At 35.0% G+C, this 15,557-nt stretch overlaps 1 protein-coding gene across 1 annotated transcript in view; it reads right to left on the bottom strand.

The window, feature by feature from the left end:
• Positions 1-494: 494 nt before the first annotated feature.
• LOC134674071 (orexin/Hypocretin receptor type 1-like) overlaps positions 495-15,557 on the bottom strand; it is a 161,552-nt gene continuing 146,489 nt past the window's right edge. The window contains exons 7-9 of the mRNA XM_063532123.1: positions 15,377-15,533; positions 13,824-13,936; positions 495-1,568 (exon numbers count right to left, since the gene is read on the bottom strand). Of these exons, the coding sequence (XP_063388193.1) occupies positions 1,228-1,568; positions 13,824-13,936; positions 15,377-15,533 (611 nt within the window). The 3' untranslated portion in view covers positions 495-1,227. The remainder of the gene's footprint in view (positions 1,569-13,823; positions 13,937-15,376; positions 15,534-15,557) is intronic.

Below are 15,557 nucleotides of genomic sequence, written 5' to 3'. Positions count from 1 at the left end.
TCTTACTGAAAGAAGACATTATTTCGATTTAAAAAAACAAGTTGAATTGCATTTTAAATAACTTCATGGTTAAACCGGGAATCGAACCCGCTACACGAGAAAAAAAAATACCTTGTAGCTTTGTCATACCGATCGAAAGGCTTCAATGTGAGAATTATTTTTTTGGTACAAGGTATTTTTTTTTCTCGTGTAGCGGGTTCGATTCCCGGTTTAACCATGAAATTATTTAAAATGCAATTCAACTTGTTTTTTTAAATCGAAATAATGTCTTCTTTCAGTAAGATGTTCATTTACAATAATTAAGGTACTTTTCCTCCAATGACGCAATAATTTTTTTCCATACATTTTTTTTCAAAAAAAAATTAAAAAAGTATGAATGCAACTTTACTAAGTTTTAAAAATAAAATGAAGTCTTCTTTCAGCAAAATATGCTATCTATGATATTTAAGGTACTTTCCCTCCATGTGGCATCGCCGTGGGACGCCCTGTAGAATTCTGAACAGATTTAAATTAAACATTAGAAAATTATGTGTTATTTTAAAATTGACAAACTTTGTTGACAAAGTTTTTTATATTTTTGTTCCAACACAGTAATAAATAATAAATTGTACTTAATTTAATACATCCATGATGCTTATAATTATCTCACTCACACATAATTTATGAAATAGTACACCTTAAAATCTTAGCATCAGGATCAACACCTACATTTTATAGCAATTAAATGTTATGTTACGATATAGTCCAAGTTATTTAAGAACACATTAATTCCTTTTTCTTCCGCCGGAACCGTCTGTCTGCGGCCTTAGCGTGTTACAAAAAATAAAATTGTAAAAAACCGAAGAATCATTACGTTGTAATAATTGAGATATGTTCAGAAAAGCTAAAGGGATCTTGATACTAGGATTTATTAGCTTAACTAGAAAACTTACTTTAATAGACCGTGTTGATTTTCCTCTTATTCTTAATCTGACAGCTATTAAGACTACGGTTAAATTTAAAGGTAAACCCGTTTTTGGTTTCATCTTTAACAGTAAACAGTTCCTTCCACTCGTTATCACACTCGCGGTAATCTGCGTATGTATCGCTATGCCTCTCCTCGCTAATGTAACATTTCTTATCTTTAAAGCAATCGTAGTATGGTTTACAATCGATGCTGTTCGTACTCCTGGCAATATACGTCTCTATCCCCTCTCGGTCCTTGCAGAATAGGTTTTTGCCCAATCGTCAATCTCTGCAAGCGTCGGTAGTTAACGTAAACCTGGTGGCCGATTCGCTGATGGAGTCCTCCCTTAGTTTCGGTCTCCTGTTGCCGTTGATCTGTTCTATGAAGGAGGTGTTGGTGTTTCTGGGGAAGTCCCTGTTGATGCTGTTGTGGTTGGAAGGGGAGAGGTGTGTGAGGCGGTAGGAGGCGCAGGAGTCGTTGCGCCGCACGACGGTGCGCGTGGTGCCGGCGCGGGAGCTGCCGATGGGAGCGAACGACGCGCCGTTGCGATCGGGAGAGAGCGGGGCGTGGCAGCAGCAGAAGCATTTGAAGTACGACCGGTGGAATTCGCGACGGAATTTGCCTGTAACAAGGGAGATTTATGTCAATACCAGGCCCCAATTTCACATCGGTGACAGGTGCCACGAATTGTAAAATCACTATTGCTGACGTCACAGGCATCCATGGGCTACGATTACCACTTACCATCGGGCGGGCCGTATTCCTGTTTGCCACCATCATTGTATTATTTAAAAAAGCTTTATTATATCGGAAAAAACAGATATTTCTCCTGCGAAGTTTCTGACAATTGTCAAAGATTTAGAAGAATTGTAGGTAATTCTTGACAGGTAATGAGTTATATGTCGGAATTTCGTGACAATTGTAGTGTTTCTTGTGACAATTGTCATAAACTTAGCAAGAGAAATATCTGTTTTTTTCCTATATCATAAAGTTTTTTTTTAATAATACAATGATGGTGGCAAACAGGAATACGGCCCGCCCGATGGTAAGCGGTAACCGTAGTTCATGGATGCCTGTGACGTCAGCAACAGTGATTTTACAATTCGTCGCACCTGTCACGTTGGTGAAACAGGGGCCAGTATCTAACTTATTATTTTGTATTAAATTGCTGGTTTCTATTGATCCGAGTTTTTTTATACCTACATGTTATTATCTTCTGAGAACTGGCATCCTAGACGAAATACAGTCAAAAATAATAATTTCCGGCCCATTTCGTACCTTGTCACAAAGGACAAAGTAGAAAATGGGTAGGAAATTAAATACTAAGTACTCGTCCATAGGCCCCAATATTTTTTTTACTCTTTGTCAACTTGGTTAAATGTAACCTGACTGGAACCCGCTGCTCCTCAGGAGGTAGTACAGTATTTCATTTATTTCTGTGTCATACGTCACACTTAATATAATGTGGCGCATGTTACGTTCATAATGATAAGAGATAAAAACAATCATTATGTTTCTGTTTTAATGCAGTAGAGAAAATGTAATACTGTGTCGGTAATACTTTAGGTAATTTATGTGTTGGGAATATAACGATAGACTTAAAACGTCGAGACACATACATACACAATACTAAGCCCTGTTTTGTGAAATTTATGTGCACGACCTCAAAAGGTCCAAATAAAAAAGAATTACTCTTATTAGATTTTTCTGTTGCCACATAACACCTACATTCGTTCATATCAATGTAATAAGTCAACCATAAAGTAAAGAAATGTCATAAATAATTGATAAATTCCATTACCCAATGCGACTGCTAACCTAAGTAGTTACGTGCTAAGAAACTATGATGAAATCGTGCGTTCTAGTAACTAGGTACGGTCATAGAATTTAATTGTTACTTTATCTAAGGTTCATGCTGATTTGGTTGTCAATACTAATGGTATAAAATGACCAATGTAAAGAACACCCTGAATGGCTCAACAATTAAAGTCCGAGACGGTATGAGAAATTCACTTTTTAATTTGCTCTTTCGAAAGATTTGGTGAAAGACATCACTGCGTACTTAAGAAGTTTGTTCTAACTTCTCAATAACGATTCGGATAGGTACCTACTCCAGCCGAGAGCCATTTGGTTTGTACTCCTTAGAGCCAGTAATCTTCTGCCTACTGCCAAGCAATAGCTATGCACGACGTCGACTTAACGTAGGTAGGAGGGCGTTTTCAGAAATAAATATCGAAAACCCGATTCTCACAGATTCCAGTGTTTTTGGGTTCTTTCAACTCAGAATCATTAGCATATTCAATTCTGATGATAAAATAAAATGTCCCAAAAATTTGTATGAAAATTGTACATTCCACTACGTCACGCACATACAAGTGAAAAATTTTTTCATACTAAAACGTGACGTAATGGAATGGACATTTTGGGACATCTTTTTTTAATGGTGGGATGGATAATGCTGTCGATTCTGAGTAGAATGAGCCCAAGAACGTCCAGATGTGAAAGAATCAGGTTTTCAATATTTATTTCTGAAAACGTCCAGGAACCGTCGCCAACAAATAGTTCATAGGGGTATTTTAAGAAAATGATTTGTTTGGAATTTAAAACTACCTAGATTTGTTAAATATAATTCATGTTCATTTATGGTGTGGACGAACAAGTCGATGTTTCTTTCCAATTGGCACTTTGGTTAAATGAAATGTCGATATTTTTATGTGTAAGCATTCGTGGCTCACTCCGCGATTTCGTCGCTTACAGGTAGCTAAAAGTACATCCGTTCGACCCCAATTTTGGGGTTTGCCATAAGCCGCGCGTGGCGCTGTTGCCATATCTGTGCTAATCGTGACATACGCGTTTTGTTAGAGAGTGAGTCTTCTGTACCTAGAACTATATTATTTATTCTGTGGTGTAACTAAAATACCTAAATACCTACCGACCTGTCTTGGCTGTAGGTACTCCCGTTACCTATGCACATTCAACGTTAAATGAATATTTATTTGCACTCCTTTATAATAAGATGAAAAATGTTCCTAAACCTTTGACATTCTTTTGTACCTAAATATTGTACCTATGTAACACTTTCACCTAAAAAATATGAAAAAATAATAATGCAATAAGTTCCAACCTAATGTAATATTCCTAATACACGGTGTAACATGAGTAAACCGAATAATTTTAACTACTCATTTCTGCGGTCAAAAGAAGTAAAAAATATAATATGAGTTTAGGTCAATTTCGCCAAAAAAAAATTTTTTTTGTTTTGTTTTTTTCAATTTTTTTAATGTATTTGTACATAAAAATAAATGTTACTGGTGAACTTGTCACTTAAAATTGATTTTTACATTTTTTTTTCGTAAAACCTACTTTTTGCAAAGTGTTACGTGTCACTTTTTGACATCTATCAATAAGGATATTTAGAATACGTCCCATAGCAGCAACATCACCATCAAAAAGGCCTTTTACACTATGTAACAATAAAAACTTGTATTTTTTTAAATTAATAATATCTCTGAAACTAGGCGAATTTCAAAAAAGTTTATAGGACATTTTTGTCTCTAAATATGATCAAGAATACGCTGTTAAAATTATTCGGTTTACTCATGTTACACCGTGTATATATATTGTAATGCTATAATTATCTTGTATTTGTATTTAATGTGCCATACATTTGTGTTTTGTACGGTGAAGAGTCTATAATGTACATACATACAGTGATTAACAAAACCGTTCTACTAAAATCTATTTTTAATCGCAGTTTTCCCTTGGGAGTCCAGCAATGCACCGAGGAGAAGTTTCTTAAGTTGCGAAAGTTATATGAAGAATATTCTCTGGAACTTAAATTTAATAAACAATCTAATTGTGTCAAGACCGACGTAGACACATGCCATTTTAAATATTTCGCCTGTTCTCATGGGAACATTCTCACAGAGAACTTTCTAAGTTTCTGTCATGTAATTTCTCTGAAATTTCCGAGAACGTTTCTGCAATTTCTGCAATTTGTACATTGCTACTTGGGACACAAGCTTTACAGTCCCAATTTGTAACAATAAAAATTAGGATAAAAGGAACCGAAACGCTTCGACCATTTCTCACTAAGCTCTTTACAGATTAGCCACTTCCATTCTAAAAATCTTTGCGCAGTTTTTGAATACCGCCCTTAATCTTGAATTTTATTTGGCACGCAACCAGATTTTGCACATTGTAATAAAATATTACCATTTAAATCAAATATTATTATTTCATTTTAGATGAAAATTTAATTTAAAAATTAATTTGATTCCAGGAAAGCTTCTTTTTAACTCAACTCCAATAGGTATTATAGATAAATTACTCTTCTTAGATATAATCTTATACATATTTTTGGTATATATTTATATATTAAGAACATTTATATAGGTTTAATAGTTTATTTATATATTCATATCATGATCTTGCAATAATATAAAAAATAAATATATAGAAATATATATAGAAAAACAAATGTCTTTCATAAAAAGTGTACAACAGAGGCAAAAGAGAATCTTCGTGCATTTAAAGCGCAATAAAATAGAAACAAGGGTTGTTTATATAGAGGGCAAACAAACTTGCTCTAGGGAGTACATGCTCACTCAAACCGGGAATGTGAAATTACGAAACGTGCAGGGCCATTGAGGGCTAATATAGTGGAATATTAGACTTGTCATTGTTTTATCTTTATATGTTAGTCACAACTAGTAGTAGTAGTAAGTAGCACTTACTATTGTATTTAATAACGGTATACCGGGTGTGGCCTGTAACATGAGCAAATAATTAAAACATAGATTGTACTCTTCAAACGGTGACACTTTTGTTCAACAACTTTAAAAAAATATGAAGTAATTAGACTCCCTATTTTTCATACAAAATAAATATTATCTTCAATGGACGCAATCACCACGCCATATCATTGTGATTGACGTTGCATGTCACGCCTTAAACATAATGAAATTCGCAATACTAGTGTACAACCAAAGTGTATTAAAAATCAAACCACAAGTTATTTTTAAAAGTTGCTGAATAAATGTTGGTGATTATGAGGAGTACAGCCTACAGTTTAATTTTTTGCTCGTATTACAGGCCACACCCGGTATAATTTATAAATGTATAGAAAACACCCAAGACTCGGGAACAAATATCTGTGCTCATCATTCAATTAAATGCTCTTACCGGAATTCGAACCCAGGACCATCGGCTTCACTACGAGTAGCCACTAGGCCAGGCCGGTCGACAACTACAATGCTCCAAGATCGCCAGAAAGTTTGATTAAACTTAGCCTCGTGTACAAAAATTTAATAAAGTAGGTCTCATTAAGTAAATAAGATAGTCAAGTGTTAATATAAAAATGTTCATAAAAATGTTAGGTAGCTTAGTGAAATAAATGTGACAGTGAGATTTTAGATTAGATATAATTTCAAAGTGAATTGGGTGACAGCTAATCTACGGGTGACAGGCAAGTTACTGACCTGAAAAGCCAGGGAATCCTGCAAGCAGAATGGTTTAATGATGCATTGTATGAATGACACATACACAGATTTGAACAATTTTTCTGTTCCTGAAACTTGTGGACTCTTATTATTATACCCCCTAGATACCTGTAATTAGATAGAAAATTGGTAAGGTGTCTTCCTTACCCATTTTCGAAGGTATTATTAAGGTTTTGTGGTAGGTATACACACAGACGTCGACCACCATGCCACCATATACCATCAGTGTCCTTAACTTTCAGAAATAGAGAAAATAGTTTCCATTCTGTGTACTATACAACCTATACCCAAATAGCAAAGCAAAGAAGTACACATCGATACAGAAAAATACTTAAATTAAATAAAAATACTTAAACTTTCATTATTTTCACAGAAAATACTAAGTAAGTAGGTATAAAATGTCCTTAAGATTAAGAGTAATAAATAATAGCGAACTATAGCGAAAAACTAAAATATGAGGCTCATACACGTACTCGTCGCCTACATTTTCAGTTGAGTTGTTTGGATATTTATTGTCTTTGGGTACGATAGTCACGTATTGTATTTTTATCAAAATAAACGTAAAACATATTCTTAAATATTTTACGTTTCAAAATATTAAAATTATGTGGGAAGTTAGTTCGTATAATTTCAAAATAATATATGAACCAATAAATTTAATTTTAAATAATACTTTACTATCGCTTATAAATCTGAGTTGTGACTTTTGTAAATACAGTGTGAATAAGCAAATATAATTCTATAAACGAAATATACAAATACAAAGACAAATACGTATATAAAAGTATTCAGTAAATAATATACATCAAGGGCGCCCTCGCGTTCAAACTGCGCTCCACTGAGTAGGTACTCGTTCTACAAACAGGACCATGTGTGGTAAACAATTTCGTAGAATGACTAGAGCGACCCGCGAGGTGGTATGAGTGTGTAATTTCAAGTATTGGTCACATAACTTAATATATAGGTACAGTGTAGAGTTCCAAAACAGTAATTAAAACTAAATATCTAAGGTTTCAGCTAAATGAAAAGGTTTTAAGTTACTTTTAATTGAACCGTGTTAAGTTTTTGTAGATTTTTTATATTTTTAGAACAGCTCACATGCAAAGCTGACAAGTGCCGGGTTTGACGTTAACTAGAACTACAAATTGATTCAAGATTCTTTATATTGTAAAAACAAACTTTTTCGGAACTAAGCAAAATACGAAATATGTAAATTAATTGGATGCTGTTATTTAACAGGTTTAACCTCAATATCAAATTTAAATATAAGTTTACTAAAATTGTTACCATAAATTGTTAATTTTCATAATATCTATTTTGGAATGTTACCGCTAATATCCAATTATCTAGGCACGAAAAGATTCAAATGGGATTAAATTTCAGAACAAAGCGAAATACTAAATACCTAAAGTAATGATGGAATGCTGTTGCTGTTATTTAACAAGTTTAACATTAATATCAAATTTAAATATAAGATAGCTAAAAATTGTTACCAGTGGCGGATTTGCAGTCTTTGCCGCCCTAGGCCCCAAGCCTTGTAGCCGCCCCTTTCTCAGCATCAGCACTCATCATATTGACTACATTTAGATCAGGCAACGGAAAGATATATTATAAAGGGAAATGCTTGGGACACATTTTTTACTTAGTAACTTTTTTGGACTCGTTAGTAGATGAACATATCAAAAGTTGGGGGGTTTGGTTTGAAGGTCACATTTTTCGGTTTTTCGCTTATTATATCTTAGAAACTATACGTCCGTGACATGATCATAGGAACATAGGTTTTATGAAAAAAATAAGCAAATACTTATTCATTTTAAGTGACAGTTTTACCAATAACATTGACTTTCATGTACCTACAAAAACATTAAAAATTATTTTCTTGAATAACTGCTAAACTATTTATATATATCTATCCTAAAATTATAAAAAAAATCTGAGATTCTTACAATGAGCTCTTTGATTTGATATGTAACACGATATAGTTTGAAAAACTTTATTTTTAAATTTTCTCATTTACCCCCCAAAATATGGAGGCCATATTTAAAATTCATTTTCATCACACTCGCTCAGTAAATGTGGAATTGCACGTAGGCGTAGCAGGAGTTATAGAAAATTGTTTTCCCTAGGGAGTTATGAAGTTTCTAGTGCCATAATTAACAGTTTTTTGTCTTTAAACTTATTTTTTGTATCGCAAGTGTGAGGAAAAACATTGTGTGTATCTCGGGGCGTAATAATATTGCAAACTCGAGCCTATAAATCGCTCCGACAAGCCGTCGCGATTTAACTTACTCTCGTTTGCAATATTCAACTTACGCCCCATGTTGCACAATGTATTATTATTTACGTTACACGTCCATCTTTGGGTCACAAACTTACATATGTGTGCCAAATTTCAACTTAATTGGTCCGGCAGTTTCGGAGACCTCTCTCTTCCCCTGGCTCAAGGGCTACGGCCGGGGACTTTTGATATGTTCACCTCCTAGATAGTTCAAATAAAAATAGGTACAAAGTCAAAAATTGTGTTGCAAGCATTTCCCTCTATAGGTACTTTTTTGGGAATATGTTGCCTGGTCTAATTTCGAGTTATTTTTTGTTATCATCAGCGAATTTTTTGTCACAATTTGCCGCCCCTAATATCTTGCCGCCCTAGGCCCGGGCCTACTGTGCCTTATGGGAAATCCGCCACTGATTGTTACCATAAATTGTTAATTATGATATCTAATTTAGAAAATTACCTCTAATGCCCAATTATCTACGCACGAAAAGATTCAGATGGGATTCAACTTTTCGCACGCACATTTATAACGACCTTCTTTTATGTTCGCACTGGGCTCTCAAGTCACTTCCAATAATTAAGACGGATCGAAGGGGGGTAATCTGAAGTTTTATGTTGGACCTCTTATTTTGAATGATAGCTATGAGTTCAGAGGTTAGAATAAAATGGTCGCGTATAAACGAATCATACTGCTGAATGGATTGAGTGCCTGATATTATTAGATATTGACAGCTCTGTGACACTCCTAATCAAAGAAGCGGTCAAAAACTTCACAAACTCTACACCGTAGTCAAAATACATATGAGTTGTACTCGTAATAACAAGAACTACTGTAAGTAGTATAAGTAGTATAAAATAAACATAGAATAAATTTATTACCTTACACCCATGTCACGGCAGCGAAACGGCCAGGCCACATATATTTTTTCTAAGGTGTAGATTTTGTGAAGCTAGGGCTTGTAGAGTTAGAAGCTTGGCTCTACGTAAGATCTTTCTGACAGTGCGAAACATTATGTATTAATTACTCGTCTTGGCAAGATTTTACATGAAAATGTTTTTGGTGGGATTTATTTTTACAAGAAATACCTACTTTAAATAGTCAAATCTTAGGACTAGATTATGAACAAAGGGGACCGTTAAATATGAACATAATAACATAGTAATTCTTCATTTAATAAACCTTGTAAAATGCTTACTTTAAGGGTTTTAATACTTAACGCTTAAGAGTAATGAAAATGTATAATTTTATATATAAATAAAAACAGTTTTCTTTGTTATAATAAAAGAAAGTTTATTGGTTAAATCTTGCTTCTATATTTATTTAAAGGTAAATAGACTTCTTTCTAGTCCAAGCCAACATTTTAATAAATTATAATTTCATTCCGGGTCAGAAAACATTCACGGATAGAGTTAACCTTTCAAATGGTCACATCTACATCTGAAAAGGTTCATCGGTTTATGAAAGGAAAAGAAATGAAATAAGATTACGGCTGAGCCAGCTCAAATGGCAAGCATTATTATAGGTACATAAATAATCCCACAAAATGATGTATCTGTACGAGTAAATACGAGTATCAGGTGATATACGGATATCTCTAAGCAACAAACTTAAGGGAATAATTTTTCGAGAGCTTCATTCATACCGTGGTTAATTCGTAGTTTCGAAAATACAGGGTTATTTTTGGATAATTATAGCCATATAGTGCGAGGTGATTAGGTAGGTCATACTGAACAACTTTTTCCATGGGACCAACCCCGAAACCCCAAAAAAAAAATTGGTCTTCCCATAGAAAACGTCGACATCCACTCGACCAAAATGTATGAAACGGCCAAAAAATTGTTTTGTGATTTCGGAGTTGGTCCCATAGAAAAAGTTGTTCAGTATGGCCTACCTATTTAATCACGCACAATATGGCTAATGGTCCAAAAATTACCCTGTATAATAAAATACATACAATATCATTATCAAAATGTGAAAATATATTTTACCATACAGTTGAATACATGATCCAGCTTATCTACCCAAAGGTTGTTTGGAAAAGATGGTTGTTAAGCGATTATGCAGTCTGTTATTACCTTTATCCAATATTAGATATTAATATTATATATGTCTCTGTACATTTATGGTTACACTAGCTGTTGCCCGCGACTTCGTCCGCGTGGAATCTTATCTTCAACATTTTACATCTTTAGTACCTATAATTTTCATATCCAAGCAATGTTGAAATTAAGTACTTTTCTTTTTTAGCACGTTGTATGAAGTTTTAAGTCAAGGGGATTTTGATGTTGGTTGCAGAAATTACTTTTTTTGTATTCTCATAATAGGTACCTATGCCCTTATACAAAGATTCAAGTTTCGCACTCACAAAATATCTGATCTCCATACAAACTTTCAACCCCTTTCTCACCACCTTGGGGGATGATTTTCAAAAATACTTGAATTAGTTTTCATGTTTTTTATTTAATACCTTTTTTTGCAAAAACTTCATGTTCCTAGCTTAAAATTAAATTTACACCTCAAGATGAATTTCATCCCCTTTTTAACCCCCTTAGGGGTTGACTTTCCAAAAATGTTGCAGTCACTTTTTTTTTAAATCGGCTATTATGCATTTCTAAGAAGTTTCAAAGCATTTGTAATGGATTCAAACTTTGAAACCCATTTTAACCATGTCAGGGGATGCATTTTACAAAACGCTGAAATTACTTTCATTGTCTTCTAATAGTATTCCCAAATACAAAGATTCAAGTCCCGCGCTCGAAAAAATGTTTGATATCCATACAAACTTTCAACCCCTTTTTCACCACCTTAGGGGATGAATTTTCAAAAACGCTGAAATTAGTTTTCTTGTACTTTAATTTAAAACGTTTCTACAAAGTTTCAAGTTCCTTGCTTGAAATAAAATTTGCACCCGCAGACGAACTTTCATCCCCTTTTTAAGCCCCTTAGGGTTTGAGATTCCAAAAATGTCGCAATTACTTTTTTTTTTGTAATCGGCTATTATGCCTTTCTAAGAAGTTTCAAAACCATTTGTAATGGATTCAAACTTTCAACCCCTTTTTAACCCTGTTAGGGGATGAATTTTACAAAACGCTGAAATTACTTTTCCTGTCTTCTAATAATATCCCTAAATACAAAGATTCAAGTCCCACACTCGAAAAAATGTTTGATATCCATACAAACTTTCAACCTCGTTTTCACCACCCTAGGGGATGAATTTTCAAAAACGCTGAAATTAGATTTCTTGTATTTTGATAATATATCTTTTGACGAAGTTTCAAATTCCTAGCTCAAAAGAAAACTTAAACCCCATACAAACCTTCATCCCCTTTTTAACCCTGTTAGGGGATGAATTTTACAAAACGCTGAAATAACTTTTATTGTCTTCTAATAATATCCCCAAATACAAAGATTCAAGTCCCGTGCTCAAAAGAATTTTTGATATCCATACAAACTTTCAACCCCTTTTTCACCACCTTGGGGGATGAATTTTCTAAAACGCTGAAATTCGTTTTCTTGTATTTGAATTTGATACTTTTTTACAAAGTTTCAAGTTCCTAGCTTAAAATAAAATTTGCACCCGAAGACGAACTTTCATCCCCTTTTTAACCCCCTTAGGGGTTGAATTTCCAAAAACGTTGCAGTCACTTTTTTTTTGTAATCGGCTATTATGCCTTTCTAAGAAGTTTCAAAGCATTTGTAATGGATTAAATTTTTCAACCCCTTTTTAACCCTGTTAGGGGATGAATTTTACAAAACACTGAAATTACTTTTCTTATCTTTTAATAATATCTCCAAATACAAAGATTAAAGTCCACCACTCGAAATTTTTTTTGATATCCATACAAACTTGCTCACCACCTTAGAGGATGAATTTTCAAAATCGCTGAAATTAGTTTTCTTGTATTTTAATAATATATCTTTTTACGAAGTTTCAAATTCCTAACTTGAAAGAAAACTTTAACCCCATACAAACTTTCATCCCCTTTTTAACCCCCTTAGGGGTTGAATTTCTCAAAATCGCTTCTTATCTCTTGTACACTTTAGAAATGCAATCTGGTGTGCAAATTTCAACTTTCTGGCTTTTGTAGTTTCGGCTGTGCGTTGATGAATCAGTCAGTCAGGACACTTGCATTTATATATATAGATGTCTTTCCCATCACGGAACAATGGTGTTCCGGACCTTTGGGAGGCGTGCGCGGAGCCGAAGCCAACACGTAGAGGCCCTTTTGACACTTTAATGAAATGTAAGGGGTACACCGAGCGGATGCTGCCCTTACCCGTGTCATGGGACGCACGCAGAGGCAGCACCCGCCAGGGTGTAAGGGCTATTGAGAGTTGATGAAATCTAAAATGAACTAGGTTATTGGGTGAAAGCGATGGACTAGTACTGAGCTATGGGGTAAAAAACCGGACGCCTGCCTAATAAAACGGTATGCAATTTTATTTCCGGCAGACGGTGACTCGCCCTCACAAGATGGGCCCCCACAAAAAGCGACATCTAGGATGGCTCAAGGGCAACACCGGTGTGAGCGGCTCAGGGGTGTCGAGAGGTGTGCGCCGCTTTCTACCCAGTGACTGTTAACAGCCACTGTGCCAACTCGCGTCTTATGCAATATATAGATTATTATTACCTTCCTTAGTATTGAAATACAATACAGTATTGTAATATACAGTACTCATCGTATTGTCTTTGGATACCGCGATAAATAGTTATTCACACTCAACTTTTTAATTTAAACGATTTTATAAATTCGGGACGTATTTTAAATTCATTTTACGTGATATAAATGTTAATCTTAGTTAATCTTATTGAAGCGTCCTGAGGTCCTGGCTTCGAAATCTGGGTACGAGTTTATTGGAGCTTTTTGATATCTACTTTGTTACGCTTTTCGGTGAGGCGAAAACATCGTGAGGAATCCGGATTTATCCGTAGGTATAAAACCTAGTTTTCCCAACTTTGCACATTGCACAACTCAAGCGGAAAAGCGTTAAGATAAGGAGTAGGTTGGACAGTGATTAATTTCTAAGGCAAACGCAGATTTAAACAATTTGAAAATAGTAGCAGCACCGATATCGGTTACATAATACAGCAATACTCACCACTCATGAAGTTGTATATGAGGGGGTTGACGGCCGAGTTGGCGTAGCACATGACGTGCGAGATGAGCGCGATGCACGTGATGACGTCACTCTGCTGCACGTTGAAAGCCACTCTGTAGACAAAAATAGTTCTTTAAAATTTCACGAAGTTGCCAGTAATTATTTTATCCTAAGTAGGTAGGTACAGTCGAAGAATTTAATTTCCGACCCGTTTTGTACAAAAGTGTAAGGTGTCAAGCGGTCATATTCATTGTCACTGTAAAAAGTACGAAATAGTACTGGAATAAATGATTTGACTGTACTACTCGTGTAACACCAAGCATACAAATTAGGTCATTACTCATTATATATCACTTTAATTCCATCTACTAAATCTCAGCATAATTTTCACGTTAAAAACACGTTCAAAGGCAAGGGACCGACGACTGAAAACACAAATCATTTTGGGTTGATACTTAATAAAATACTCGTGTAACTTAATTGCTTTAAGATTAAGGATAATTTACATTTATTTAGGTAATGAATCAAGCATTAATTTGCGGAAATTGGGTATTAGATAACGCTGCTCTGAATTGGAAAACAAAATATTTAGTTCTTGTTTGGTTAAGGGCCGGCTGGGCCGGAGCTTCCGGCGCTTCGTTTTCTATGAAACCGATCACCGATCAGCCGTCATAGAAAATGGCATGACGGACGCCTCGGCCCGGTCTAGCCTAATTCATATAATGCAATTGATCTGACAAATGCCACAATAATATTCAGATTTGAATACTATAAGTAATCATTTTCATTGCAACCTAACAACCAAAGCTTTTGCGCCGACCGTTTGCGCGGTTCGCTATATATAATTAAAACTTCAAGCCTTGGCGTGGACATTAAAAATGTTATAATTTCCAGATAGGAAAATCTTTTTCCTGAACTGTGGTTTTGCTGTTACGTACCTACATGAGTGTCAGACGCCTCTTGGAAAGCAATTTACTCAGATGAATAGACAAAAGAGTGAACATCTCGTTAGTGTTGAAAAGACTTAAGTACTAACTCATTAGCGGGATTTTAATTATGCTTGTTAGTGTGAGTTTTAAAGCAAGGTCTTACAAATTCGGACAGAATGCATTTAATTTACAAAATGAGTAGTGATTTTGCAATACCAATACAAAAATACATGATTAATCAATTTATTGGAAAATGAAGTGTCAACACTATGAAGAATTGAAGATTCTGTGAGTTAATTATGATCTTCAAATGTTATACTCTTAAAATAACGCTTGTGTTCTGTGTATTTGTAAGTATGTCTGTATAATTACACAAGAAATAATAAAGTATTCTTGTGTGGCAGCTTTCCTTGTAACTTCAGCGAGAATGATATGCGTGTTCATACCAAGTTAATCAAGTTACTTACAGGTTTTTATCTTTTACTTGACCAATTTGAGGCGCAGATGGATATACTGGCAAATGGCATAGCGAACTCCAAAGGGTCTCTTGTTGACAACGGAATCATAAAAACTATCTTTTCTAATTCGAATTTTGTAAATCCCGTTGATCTAATTCAAGCTTACCTAAGGACTGAAATCAGATGCACGGGAAAGTAGCACACGGCGAACATGACGACGACAGCCACGAGCATCTTGGCGGCCTTGCGGCGCGAGCGCAGCTGCCCCTCGGTTGACGCGTTCGCGTGGATAGATGGCGTTGTGCGCCGCTTCGCTGCTAGCCCTGGGACATAAACTCAGGCTGGTA

Source organism: Cydia fagiglandana, chromosome 19, assembly GCF_963556715.1.
Source record: "Cydia fagiglandana chromosome 19, ilCydFagi1.1, whole genome shotgun sequence".
Classification (NCBI taxonomy): Eukaryota; Metazoa; Arthropoda; class Insecta; order Lepidoptera; family Tortricidae; genus Cydia; species Cydia fagiglandana.
The sequence above is the reverse complement of the archived record's forward strand: the minus strand, read 5'-3'. Positions and strand labels throughout refer to the sequence as shown.